Raw genomic sequence first — 14,547 nt, 5'->3', positions numbered from 1 at the left:
ATTGTGGCCAAACAGCTCGATTTTTGTTTTGTCTGACCACAGAACTTTCCTCCAGAAGGTCTTATCTTTGTCCATGTGATCAGCAGCAAACTTCAGTCAAGCGTTAAGGTGCCACTTTTGGAGCCAGGGCTTCCTTCTTGCACGGCAGCCTCTCAGTCCATGGAGATGCAAAACACGCTTGACTGTGGACACTGACACCTGTGTTCCAGCAGCTTCTAATTCTTGGCAGATCTGCCTTTTGGTGGTTCTCGGTTGACTCTTCACCCTCCTGACCAATTTTCTCTCAGCAGCAGGTGATAGCTTGCGTTTTCTTCCTGATCGTGGCAGTGACAAAACAGTGCCATGCACTTTACACTTACAAACAATTGTTTGCACTGTTGCTCTTGGGACCTGCAGCTGCTTTGAAATGGCTCCAAGTGACTTTCCTGACTTGTTCAAGTCAATGATTCGCTTTTTCAGATCCATGCTGAGCTCCTTTGACTTTCTCATTGTAGCGTTTGTATCCAATGAGCCCTATTTAAATGGCCTCAGAGAAGTCACCAGCTGTAGTCACTCATAATCACTCACAAGAAGTTAAGAGGCCATGCTATGAAGCTCATTTCATTGACACAACTTTCTAAGTCACCAAAATTGCTAATTCATGTTGCTGTATGTATATTGTTGATCCAGCAGATTTGATCACTTTTTCTGTTAAGCCATAATAAAGTCATGAAAGAACCAAACTTCATGAATGTTTTTTGTGACAAAGAAGTATCTGTTCCAATCACTCTATCAGAGAAAAATCAGAGTTGTAGAAATAACGGGGAAACTCAAGAGAGCCATGACATTATGTTCTTTACAAGTGTATGTAAACTTTTGACCACAACTGTACATCTACATCTAATGAATCATATAGTCATTTAGATAATGCAAGTGTTGATTTGCCTCCTCTACCAAAATCAATGTTCTATCTTCTGGTATATGCTAAAGTTCATGTGTAACTATAACTATATTTGTAATTAAGTGAAGCTTCATAAGATTAACTGTTCCTGACTTTTCAATGATTGTGATATTGGTGTAATGGGGTCCTGACATATTTTTTTGTTCTCACATATAAATGAATGTAATTTAGTGATCCAAACCACTGGAGGACTTTCCCATCGGTGTAGCTCTACCTCGAGAGAGTCTTACCTGCCAGGTCTTCTTTAGAAGAAGCGATGCGAGGGGAACTGTTGCCAGGTTCAATCTTCAGAGACAGCCTGCAACACAAACGGTTTCCATCAGACACACCAGCCCACTGCTGCTCCCACATCAACTGACGCTCACTAGTGTCGAGACAGAAATGCATCACTCACTCACTGCTGTGACATCAACTCCAGCAGTGTCATTACAGAGTTATTCAGTCAGTAAATGATGCAGAAGTACGAACATAAACTTTGTCTTTGAACCGCGAACAGTTTATCTGAAGATTTCACAAAGCCAATAGCAGAGCTTTTTCCCATGGCTGTATTTATTTACCCCAGATGATTAAAGCCAGATCAGAACCAGCCTACAGTACGTCTCACTGGGCCTTCCCCAACTGAGCATTGAGGTTTCCTGCTGTCTGCATCATCCGCTGATGTGGGTTAAGAAAAGGGAATACATGGCTCAGTCACTTAGATCTAGAAGATATACAGGGTTGTAATCAAAAGACAGGATTCAACTTTTAAATCCTGTATTTCATACCAGTCAAGACAGAACAGCTGCCAGTTTTAGGCTGAAATAAACTTTTGCATAATAAATTGCCTGGAAGCTTCTAAAGACCTGTGTACACACAGGAGGTGTTACATTATACAGTTGAACAGACTCACACTATACACGCATAACAATGTTTCAAAGCATAGTTTTTAACTTCAAGTCTATTTATTCAGTTTTTTAAATCCACGGAACCACAGTGATTGTGTATTGGGCTCTGTGCGCTGCCAAAACACTAGTGGCCTACACTCAATACTGTCCCTGAACACATCATGAGTGGAAATCTGTTGGAGGACTGAAGCTACAGCCTGTTGAAATATTGTGTGAGGGATAAAATAATTTATCTATTTGAATTAGGAGCCATAGTGTCACATTAAATACTTAAATACAAATTGATAGTATATTTTATGAGACTATATTAATCAATTCATTCATTCATTCATCATTTTCTCTTTTCAAAGGGTGATTATTGTGAAATATATATACACTATATACATATTTATTTATTTACAATGTATATAATCTATCTTGTGACTGCATCTCACTGTCAATACGGTTATTTGTTTCTTCTGAAAAGAGGAGTTGAGAGAATTTTGTCAACGTACATTCAGCCAGAAAACCGTTAAAGTCTGATCATCCGAATGCCAACTGCATTCTGGGAGTTTGGAAAGTCTCTCTTCCTGTGTGCCCATGCTCCGTTTGCTTACGGAATTGGTAAATGGGACTTTGCTGCTCATCACCGCATATGGAAAGTATTTATTGAAACACCACAGGTGGAAGGAACTAGTGGGTAAAATAGTCATTAATTAGTAAGAGTGGGTTTGCTTGTGTTTATGAAAAGCCAGTTCCAAAGAAAGACAGAAGCAGACTTCAAACACAGTCTGTCATGAGTAATGTCCACATTACATCACGCAATCAGCCCCACTTCAGCTGAGCATCTGTTTCCTCTCTCGTCACAACTCCAACGCTCTGTGAGAATCTCACCATAGCTGCACAACACAGACTTTCAGACTAACACTTTTATTTTTGTTACGTTATCTCCCATAAATCTGCTTAGAAATACTGCTTACAACTTTCCAACTTGCCAAATAATTCCTGGTTTGATGTGATCTCTCCAAACAGCACACAGCTGTTTGAAATCAATAGTATCAATGCTAATCTCAGTTGTTTAGATCCCTTTGCATTAACAACTCATACTGATAAGAATACAAGCAAATCCATTATGGTTATGAGTTTGAGTTGTATCATATAAGGGTTTTGATCTCTTTGATGCCGGCCAATCTTTCCACTTCATCAAGTCTAACACAGGGAACGATGCACACCTCGTCCTTTACTGCTTTCCACTGGTGCCTCCATCATGTTGATGTAGCCAGCTGACTTGTGATTTAACACTTTAGTGAGACACACACACACACACACACACACACACACACACACACACACACACACACACACACACACACACACACACACACACACACACACACACACAGACGAGAGAGAGAGAGAGAGAGAGAGAGAGAGAGAGAGAGAGAGAGAGAGAGAGAGAGAGAGAGAGAGAGAGAGAGAGAGAGAGAGACACACTCTGGTCGTCCTGCAGCTCATCATGGGCTGTTTGTCTTTCACCACTTGCACATTTTAGTCTGCAAGGCGACTTTGTCTCACACGAGGTGGATAAACTGACGTTGCTATTGGTGATGACTTTGCACCAGGAAAATATTTCCGTTCTTAAATTGGATGAAGTAAGAACTGACATTGACTCTCGTTACTGTAACCAAGTCGTTTTTGTGTACTCTTTTGAGAACTTTTAAAAATCTGTTATTTTTCTTTTATTTAAGTACTTACTATTATATATATTTTACTTTGCTACATTCCAAGTGGCATCCATTAAAGAGCTCCTTAGTGAATGCTACATAAATGCACAACATTACACTCAAATGAAGGTCCACGTCATTATGGGTCATGGTTAACATTGTTGTACCTCAGCATAGTAAAACTAGGATCAACCAGTTACAAATCCATGTCTGCCCAAAATGTTATCACATTTTATCATATTAGACCATTGTGTGAAACATTTGTGTGAATTCTTGAGTTGTGGCCAAAAACCTTTCATGTGAGGTCACAGACCGTGACTTCAGTTCATTGTGTGGATGTTTGTGACGTAATCCCCTCCAGACATTCCTAAAATATCCAGACAGGAAAATGTGAACAACGTAAGGTCACAGCGGGCTGGACCTCTGACCACTAAAATCTAATCAGTTCATCCTTTGAGTCCAAGTGGACGTTTCTTTGCTCCAGGTGTTCCTGATATAAAGCTGTCGCTTATGGTCCATTTAGAGTCAAACACACCATAAAGCAGGGTATTTTAGGGCGGGCTTACTGTGACTGACAGGTCGCTGCTGCAACAAGAGACGTATAAGGCGTTTCTACGTCACTCCTCCACATTCCAAATAAGGTAATTTCCATGCATTAGTTGCAAAAAAACAACATGGCCGACGGCCGTAATCCAAGATGGCGACAGCGAATGCTACAAAATTAAGGCTTCAAAGAGGCAGTCCACAAACCAATGAGTGACTTCACGATGACTACGTCCACTTCTTATATACGGTTATACCTGCTTTGACATATATGTATACAGTACATCGGCTTGCTTTACTTTAGCTTTCTCGTGTCTCTGTAGGTAATGCAAGTAGAGGATCGTATTATGTAGTCACTAATTCTTCATATTCAACATAGAGTCACAGTCAGAGGTAGCAGTTAAGGAGAAGAGTCATCAAAGTCAGCACTAGCCACTATAAACTAATAGTCATATTAGAGTGAGGTTATATCAGTAAAACCTGAGTGCAAAAAGTGATTAAGGGTCTGAAATACATTTATTATCCAAAAGATAATCTCTTAACTACAACTCGTCAATAAGCCTGATGTGTCATTTGAGCATATGTTATGTCCCATGTGAAACTATAGTCTGGAAAAGGTAAGAAATTAAATAAACCAGGTATAACCAAAGCCCCGAAATGAAGTCCCACCCCCGACACCAAGTGCCAAATAAAAAACGGCCACGAGCCGGTATGGCAGACAGACAAGCCTATTCCTGAGCAGAGGATCCGAGACGCTGCCTGAGAAAGTCATCAGCGGCTGCTGGACGAACGAGCTCCCTGTGGAGACAGACAAAACCAGCTGCCGGTCCTTTTTCCAGCCCTGCTTCCTGCGCATTGATCCCCATCAATTTCACTCCCACATCCATGAACCATGTGCTGGGGAAAGCTTGTGTTGAGACTGAGGTGGACAGAGTTTTCAGTATACGTCTTTGTAATCTGGCCATGAGAGGGCGAGAAGAAACGTGTCCACAATAGAGGGTTCATCCTCTGGGGGGTTTGAACGTCCGCGTTATAACAAGATTAAACTTACTTGAAGTTGTCGTCCTCTACAAACTTCTGGAGCTCCTCGATGTAGCGCACTGACAACAGATACTTCTGGATATGTGGCAGCGTCACCAAGTAATCTGAAGGAAAAAAAGATTGGAAGAAGTCACTCGATCTGACGGTCCACATGTGGAGTATGTGCTGGATTTGCTTCATCATTCCGGCCCACAAAAACACATGATACCAAATAAGAAACGCAATAAGAATTGGTGTACAGACGTTGACTCTGTGATGATAGAAATACAGGACTCATCACTTTGGTAGTGAAAGAAAACGTCAGCAAGTACATAAAAAGAGAGAAACACCCAGATCTATCACGATACGTTTCTATGTTTGGCATGGGAGGAGTCGAACACACGGATGTTTTGTCCAGAGCTTCCTCAGCGTGCGCTAAAAACATATTAATACAAAACGCTGATAGAACTGTAGGTCATGAATCTATGAGCAACCTAAGACACACTGTTGACAGGACAATGCTCCTGCGTTAGAGCCAAAAATTTAATTTCCAGGGACCCAAGCTCATTAAAGTGTATTTAACTATCATCATGATATTATAAGAAGGCAGAAACAATGAAAATACTTGAATTTACAGTCACATCACATCCCGTGTTATATTTCTAGCATTTCTACTGGATAATGTAAACACAGTGTGTTGTTTCCTACCATAGTTACATGACATCTGCAGGTCGGAGATGAGCCTCAGAAGGTTGTTCATCTGATTGGTCCGCTGCTCCGTCTCTATGATACTGTCCGACGCAGGATAGGCTGAGTCGATGTAGATCATGTCCAACAGGTAGATCCCTGGAGGAGACGGGGAACCAGTCAGCACTGACACTGGCTTACTTATGGAACAACGTTCTGAGGACAAGAATAACGTTTGGAATCTTTCCCCTCCTTTGGAACAAACAATGTGCTCTGAATTACGGCCCCGCGAGCCGTAGTTTGGACACCCCACAACCAAAGGAACTGGACCATCAGGATAGATTTCTTGACAATCTGGACAGGTGTTTTTAAGATACAGTAGGATTCCTGTTGGACGAGCTGACAGACATTAGCATCTGGGACAAGAATAAGCTATTATTGATCAGTAACTTATGAATGAACATTTTACTGTATATTTTATGAATATGCATCTGAAAGACATCTTTTATTTCTTAGGTTTTGGATAGTAACTTGGATATTTTTGGTGCTTGGATATGCCAAAGGAATGTCTTTCTAGGAGCCACATGTGTGCTAAATAAGAATGAAAAAAAAGTGATAACTTGAAGTGGAAGGGGCGTCTGATTTCCGGCATTTTTTAACCAAGGACCGGAGGAAAAACCACAGAGCACATCACACGTGTCAAAAATAACCTGGAAAACATCTGCTGAGTCACCGACTTTCCTACAATTTGTCTTAATTACTCTGTAACCGTTACTAGACACCAGACTGGAAACTCAGCCTCGGCCTCACCCATGTATGCCGAGTTTGATGTAGTGTGAAAAAGTATATACATATGCAGCATATGCGCACGGCAGACAGATAAACAAATAGATATATAAACAGATAGATATATAAACAGATGTTGGACACCGGTTTCCAGGAAAGTGTCCAATCGTTGAACAAGCAAATCAATACGGACCCTCAAACAGCTGAGACAGGTCTCCAAAACCAGCTCTAATTAAAACCGACCAATATGAGAGAAAGCCAACAATACCAATATGTCTGCCCTGAGTCTAATAAGTGACGACATTGTTGTGGCTAAAGTCTCTGACAGCTTTCCAAAGTAAATACTCAGTGTTGCTGCAGAGCTGGACTCGTGTTTGGAGGTAAAAACCATCGTTTTCCACTGAAAACCACACCAATTACATCCTCCTCAGGTTAGCCGCAGCATGCAGCGACGTGGACCACCACATGAGATAATAGGCTTTCATTAGGTCATTCATTCACACTATACTGGGCCTCATTGGGTTTAATGTGCCATAGTTACATTATAATCTCCTCATAATGCTGCATAATCACTGCTATGATGCAATATATTGTGATTACAAGTTAAAGGTAATTTTACGCTTTGTGTTGTTATTTCTTAGACTCTTTTTTCACTTTCACTTAAAGCACACAAAGACCAATAAGAGTGAGTTATAATCACTTTATAATGCATTATAACCAGCAATTATAACGTATTATGACACCTGAACAAGTCATTATAAATGCTTTATAATGTGAAATGATTAGTGTTAAAAATAATTATGAAATTCTATCAGTGCTTATAACTAAAATCATACAGTATTAGTATTAGTATAATATGTTTTTAATGTATGGTAGACATGGGAAGTGCTACAAACAACAACATTCAATTGAATGAAACTAATATTTGTCATTCTCTACTGGACAGACTGAACATCTTCAAACATCTGCTGTCTCCATTGGTGGGACCACACGTCTTCCCTGGACTACATGCAGATCAGGCTCAGATCAGGCTCAGCTCCTCGTGCCTTCTCTAAGATCATATGTGCTAAAAATAGCACCAGGGCTCATTTTAGTGTATGTCACAGATTGCAATAAATCTTAAATTTCTTTTGATCTGGATTGTGGTGCAATCCGTGACGCGTGAGCCTCCGGACGGCGTGCAAGCTCCGAGCTTGCACGGAGACGTTCATGCCCTGTTCATTTCATTGTTCTCCAAAACACCAGAAGGGGTACAAACAAAATGAACTGTGAAGAATCAAAAAGACAGCGAGCGTAACCCAGAGACATGCACATAGACTGTAGGGGTAACCGTCAAAACGCCTTAAATCCACCTCCACAATGATGAGGAGGGATTGTGATGATCTGTTAGCTCATATTCATTGACTACTTAATTGTCTTTGTTCAAGCCCTGAAAAGAAACAAGTCAAGTATTAAATGCATTATAAAGAAACAAAGGTTGAATATTCAACAATTTGATTTGGCTGCTATGAGACTCCAGACCCTGGAGTGGTTACCTCCATCGACTGCTTACAGACTGCTCTACATTGGAGACCACTCACCAGTCCATGACCAGAACATAGCACGGGTCGACTCTTACTGCAGATACTGTATGTGTCCAAGACAAATTTCCTTCGGGACAATAAAGTCTATCTTCATCTTTATCTGATCTAACAAGTTTAGTAAAGATGTATCTTGAAGGAGTCATTTACACCTTTTTAACATCTGGCTGTGAGTTTCCTCCCTCTCTACCTCAGCTATTTTGTTGTTGCAGGTATATGATATGCGTGCGTGCGAACATGTCAGTGTCTATATCTGTCCCATTACTGTATATTCTAAACAAATCACTTCAATAAATATTGAAATAGAATGAAGGATCTTCTGTCACATGAGCAGAGGAAACCCGGACTGTCTGCTGTGTCATCAACACTATTTGGTGATGTTTGGTGCTAGACTGCCTCGTTAATTACAGCTCACTTTTAACAGCGATGTGGTGGAAGTGTAATTAGTTTTTACATCTATACCAGCACAATGCTTCAAGCTTTGTTTACCAGAAATAAATCTTCACTCCGATGTTGACGACATCAATTTGTGGTCACACAAAAAAAAAAAAGCAAGCTGCATCTTTCCTTGAATGCTTAGCAAAAAACAAAACAAAAAAACCCAGTAAAAAACGCATATGTCGCTGCGGTCGGTCAATGTTTCCTAATCAGGTCACAAAAGGACTAAATACAGTCATTGATAAGAGCGTGGCAGGTTGCATGAGCCCACCTCTCCATCACTACACCGTGCTAACACTCTGGTAGTAGCGAGGTAGTACGCGGCCTACTGTGTCTCATAACCGCCGACTGTTCTGCCCGATTACTCTCTAAGTACTAACTAATGACTCACAGCTGCTGAAATCGCTGCAGCTGAAGACACTGCTGTGGTAGAACAGTAGACATGAGAGGATTCCCTCCACGTTGGTTTTCTGTTTTGTAAAGGCGGTAGATGTAAATCTCACCTGGTTTATGTTGGTGTGAAAACTGACACTATTCTTGCCATCTTTACCAGCTCATTGGACACATCCTCCGCCCCCTTATCTATTAAACAGGCGCCACTTTCCGAAGACAAGGTCTCACCTTGACCTCTTTGTTCTCAAAAGATGTAGTCTGTAAAAAAACACCATCCGCTGATGAAGACCATGAGACCACGAAAAGTAGTAAGTGGACCTTGAGTCAGAAATAACTGCAATGTCCAGTTTTTAGTTAAAGTTGTGCATTTCAGCAAACCACTGACTTTTATGTGACATTTATTTTCTTAATACATTTCATTGTTGTTGTGAGAATAACTCATTCTCACCCCTAACTCGTCAAATAAGGGTACGCTTCTAACGACGACGCTCTAGCTGCCCCTCAAGTGTCAGTTTTGGACGTGTCAGGGACGGCGTGTCCGTGTCTTTTCAGAATAAACTTCCATGTTCACAGGAAAAGGGCAGTTCACACTCGTTACGCACATTGTGTCTTTTCAAAAATAAACTTCCAATGTAGGCTTACATAGCTTTTAGGTTAGGCTTAGGAAAATGTTGTAGTTTCGGTTAAAATAAGTATGTTGTTAAGTAACTGGCATTAGTGAAGTACAGAAGTTATGTAATAAGACTAATGTACTCGCTCTTTATTCTACATCAGTTAATCAGACTCTAATAATTCCGTGAATGGGTTTATACTGAAGTTAGTTGAAAGCCCGGTACATCTGGTACAGACACCAAAGAGTGCTTCGGTGTGTCGGTACCAGACGCCGAGGACCACCGACCAAGCAGCGGTGTTTGACAGGTGGGAGTGAGACCGGGTTCGGTTTAAATTATATTAAAGACACATCATTACTGACTGATGCGTAACATCTTCTAGCTGAGGTTTCTTTTGTTGGACAACATCGAGTTGAACGTTGCGCTCTAACGGGAGCTAAGAGATGCAGGAATGTCACCCGAGCTCGTCTGTGTGGGATTCAGATCACAGAGCTCCTCTGGTGAAATAACCATTACCTCAGTTCTTCCTTCAGGCTGCCGCGTGTCCATAAAAATATCCAGCGTTGCTTCGTTATGATTTTAGTGCAGGACCGGTCCACACAAGTACCGACTGCTATTGTTGGTTGGTAAGCAAATTGCTCATGGACCCACAATGTGAAATACACAAGATCAAAGGTGTGAATATGACACTGTTTATCATGTTTATCATGTATATAAGCTGGATCACCAACTGGTCAATATGCTCATATGCACCACTAAAGATGCATTTTGACAGAATGATGAAGCCATGCGTTGTGGATGGGCTTTGAGTCAAAACTAGTTTAAAGACCTTTATTATTTCACTCGATATTGTGCTTACAATCCATATTCGTCAATATGTTTGTGTTTAATCAAATATTAAAAAGGTGGAATTCTGCTTCTCCAGGCTGCTCAAAAAAGTTACTCCTCATTTTTCTTTCGAAACTCCAGCAACACGTGTCACTTTCTGCTCATTACATGCATACGGTCTGTCAAAATAAACTCAGTTGGGCTTAGGCAACTAAGTTAGCTACTTAGTTAGGTTTAAGAAAAAATGGTGAAATAGTTATTTTTTAATTTTATTATACTATATTTATCCCGTTAAGGGATTTATAACGGGATATATTTATCCCGTTAAGGGATAAATATAGTATAGGGACATTTTTCTCTGCATTTGACCCATCCATGTACCAGGGAGCAGTGGGCTGCCCATAACAAGCGCCCGGGGAGCCTAGGAGGACAGTGTCTTGCTCAAGGACACTTCGACTCGGATCAAACCGTCAACCCTCCGGTTCCCAGACAACCCTCTTAGCCCAGTGAGCTAGTCGCCCCCTAAAATGTATTTATTTTTATAGTTATTGTCTTGTGGGTTAAAATAGCTACGAGGTACTGTTACTGAACTACGCAAGGTAGACAAATAAATCAACGTTGACCTGTCACTTCACATGAGGAACGAACAGCGGTTCCATGCTCCATCGGTGTGTGTTGGACCTATCCACCTCCCATCCCATCCTCCCTTTGTGGGCTTTTCCTCTCTTTCTACTTCCTCGTACATGATTTCGTGCATAACATACCAAATTATTTCGTGGGATACCTACGAATTACGGTGCATTATTTTTGGTAGGTATAGCAATGAGACCAGAAACCAGCCTGAACCTCTAAATCTGTGAAAGACGTGAAATAATTTGGATTCATCAACATAAATTGACGGGGCGATGACAAAGTGCCAGGAGGAGGATTTCATTTCCTCTGCTCTTCTAGAAGGATGTTTCCATCCCAGCTAATCTAACCGTTTGCCTTTGCTTCCATTGTGCTTCACTGTGATCAATTGACCCTGGAACCACGCTGAACCAGAGATGAACATTCACACTTTTGAGCCAAAAGCTAATTTTCTTTAAAGTCCAAGGAACACCAAGGACACTTCGGTGGCTGCAGACAGTTCGCTGCCTCTGCACAGTTCAAGCCTTGATCCTGAAAAGGGCTTCAAGATGTTGGAGCGTCTTGATCCGGGTTGTATGCTGGATTAAATGTCAAAGCGTTGACGTACGTCAGTCCCTGATTAAACTATTACCTTGATCACATTTCCCCACAATATGGAGTGTTAACCTCAACATTAGCCAGCTCATGGCAATAAACGTGGATTGGCCTGCTTCCACCTCCAGTCCTGAGAAGCCTGAAGAGACAGGAACTCCAGACCTGGGACCAGACTTGTTCTTGTCTTCTCTGGAAACGTTTAGTGGATAAGTCAACAGTGTCTCGAAGATAGGATGTGGAAAAATGGCGGACAGATGTAGCATTTTTATAGGCCTTTGGAAAAGACCAGAGGGCGCAGGTGGACATGCTGGGGAATGTGTTCATAAAAGTTACAAAACCCCAATAAACTGAGGAGCACTGCACCTGTGAAAGCTGTTCCACTACGGCATTAACATTAATGCCATTAGTCCGTTTTACTGTCAGCGGCCACCGTCAGCGGCAATTCACCTGATGAGGCCATCTGACAAGGTGTCATTGGAAGCTGTTTGGGAAAGGGCAGGTACTCAAGTAATACTTGGCAGGATGCTGGATGCTCTTCTTTCAATGAAGACATACTCTCTAGTTCTGATAGAACTTTAGGAGCCGCCCTTGTTCAGCAGAACAAGCAGTCGCCTCTCCGTGCGGTCTCGCACACACCGCATTCCATCTATTTGTGCAAGAAGAGATGAATGTGTCTCAGCTGCCGGCACAGATCCTCGTGTGTAAAACGCTGGTATGGTGGGTTTATATATATATATATATATATATATATATATATATATATATATATATATATAAACCCATTATGGAGATGATAATCCATGGATCAATTCTATGATTTTCCTAGTTGTGGGAGTTTTCAAACAAAGATGTCAATAATGAAAAAAGTTTTAATTTCCTCTATTTAGAGGCGTATGGTGTTGTCACCAGACATGTGATATGTAGACAGTTATTTTCTCAGTAAGTTAGGTGACTGAGAAATGCCAGGGTTTGGTCTTTAACTGGTACTGTCCTACACTTCCCCTTATAACTACAAATGTAAATCATGTAAATGTTGTGCACATGATAATAAAGAAGTTGAAACTTGAAACTCACTAAGCTGCTGCACTTCTGAATACACTTCAGAACTCCATGGGTCTCCCTGTTGCAGCCCGGCTGCTCTGTTTTCATTGTGCAATCATGGAGACTCAAGCATGACTCTGTGTTTTATTAACAGGCAGGCGTGGTGATCCAACCGACACAGAATGATGCTCGAAATTTTGTTCTAAAGTGACGCACAACTTAAAAAAAAAACAAAAAAACATTTTTTTCCTCTTTTCCTAAAAAATATCCATAACTTTTCATAGAATGGACTCTATTAACTAAAGTACACTGTAACAAAGCAGCAGCATGTGTGTTAGGGAGGGGTGTGTGTGTGTGTGTGTGTGTGTGTGTGTGTGCGCGCATGCGTGCGTGTATTATTGATCTTAAAATAAAGAAAACAGTTGTTATGGTTGCATTCCTTAACCTTCTCAAACTGAGCTTGACAGAACACATTATTACATCAGTGCGTTTCAAAATGATGCAACATGTTTGGAAATCTCCAATTGTAGGTTCTGCACCTAACCATCGTATGCACCGTGACCACTAGCACCACGTGTGCAGTGCGGCGCTCTAACATATCACTCACACCAGATAGTTAAGCAACAGACAGACATGGGTCATAAGATTTGAACACCACAAAGCCAAACAGAGTGGACGCTTTTGGCTTGCAGAGTTTAGTCATGAAAATGGATGTTTCAGCTCAAATAAAAAAATATTTGTAAAAAAAATGAAAATACAACTTCTGCACTTTCCTCACAAGCTCTTCAAATAATGTCCGTCTCTGAGAGGTCGAGGTGGGACTGATGTGTGATACATTTTAAAGTTTTGTGCCTGAAAGAAAAAGTCTTGTTCTTTTCTATGTTTTCATGTTGTCAACAAATCCCATAAAAACAGCAAAACCAACAAATATCAGGCTGTGATAAACACACAACACCTGGTTTGGAGCTGCTCATGGGATTTGTTGACCAGAAGAAAAATATAGAAAGAGAATAGAAAACATTACCAGCCTTAAATTAAATATAACGTAAAGAAAGACTCAGACGCGTCTCCTGGGTGAAAGTCCTATGTTATGTACTTCATTTATAATAAGTCACCTGACTTCCTCATTACTCCGGCCATAACTGCAGCCTCATAGAGTGATAGGGTTCTTGAGCAGGGCAGTGAGAAACATCTTGAGTAGCTAGTAGGCGATTTGTTCATATTTAACATCAGGGACAGACGCAGTTCGTTTAGTTTCTCTGCGACTAGTGAACCGCCCCGTGAACTACTCTTTTGGTTCTGCATTTGTATTTTAACTAACGCCTCCCCAGCTGTATTGTTTAGAGAATATTATAGATCCAGGACGAAACTGACAGAAGGGTGGGACTCAAATACAAATCCGTCTGCGGCTCCAGAACCACGGAGAGCACTGTGGATTTATCAATAGAGTTAGGCTGATGGTATTTCTCAGATGAAGGATCAATGAGTCAGACTTCACGAACACATTCAACTAAACAAGCCCGATGGGAGATGGCTGGCTGCATTTTGGTCGTTTTAACAACGCCGATGGCACAACCACTGGTCTCTCCTATTGTCAGTAGTACTAAGGAGACCCACCCAACATGGGGTCAGGCATCGGAGAGGTCAGAGGTCATGGAGGACGATACTTTAGCTTTAGCGCCTGGGACTCAAACTAGCAGCCGTTCACCAGTCAGCGCGCTGCGCCTCAGCACTGTTTGTTGAGCAGCCGTCCGTCCTCGTCCACTGCAGCTAACGTTAACAATGTCATACGGAGTTTGATCAGAAGAACGGGATCATCAATGAAAGATAAATCACTGACATCATCGTTTAGCTGAGAATGGATTTTAT

The 14,547-nt window shown here is 41.3% G+C and overlaps 1 protein-coding gene across 1 annotated transcript in view; it reads right to left on the bottom strand.

The window, feature by feature from the left end:
* Window positions 1-14,547, bottom strand: part of LOC137869005 (ras-specific guanine nucleotide-releasing factor RalGPS1) — a 73,263-nt gene that overhangs the window by 32,526 nt on the left and 26,190 nt on the right. The window contains 3 exon segments of the mRNA XM_068706081.1: window positions 1,171-1,238; window positions 5,122-5,215; window positions 5,799-5,936. Of these exon segments, the coding sequence (XP_068562182.1) occupies window positions 1,171-1,238; window positions 5,122-5,215; window positions 5,799-5,936 (300 nt within the window).

The sequence above is a fragment of the Cebidichthys violaceus genome, unplaced genomic scaffold (genome assembly GCF_023349555.1).
Source record: "Cebidichthys violaceus isolate CVI_PGR_0920_01 unplaced genomic scaffold, fCebVio1.0.p SCAF_12, whole genome shotgun sequence".
Taxonomy (NCBI): domain Eukaryota; kingdom Metazoa; phylum Chordata; class Actinopteri; order Perciformes; family Stichaeidae; genus Cebidichthys; species Cebidichthys violaceus.
Note: the sequence above shows the minus strand (reverse complement) of the source record. Positions and strands in the feature narration are given on the sequence as shown.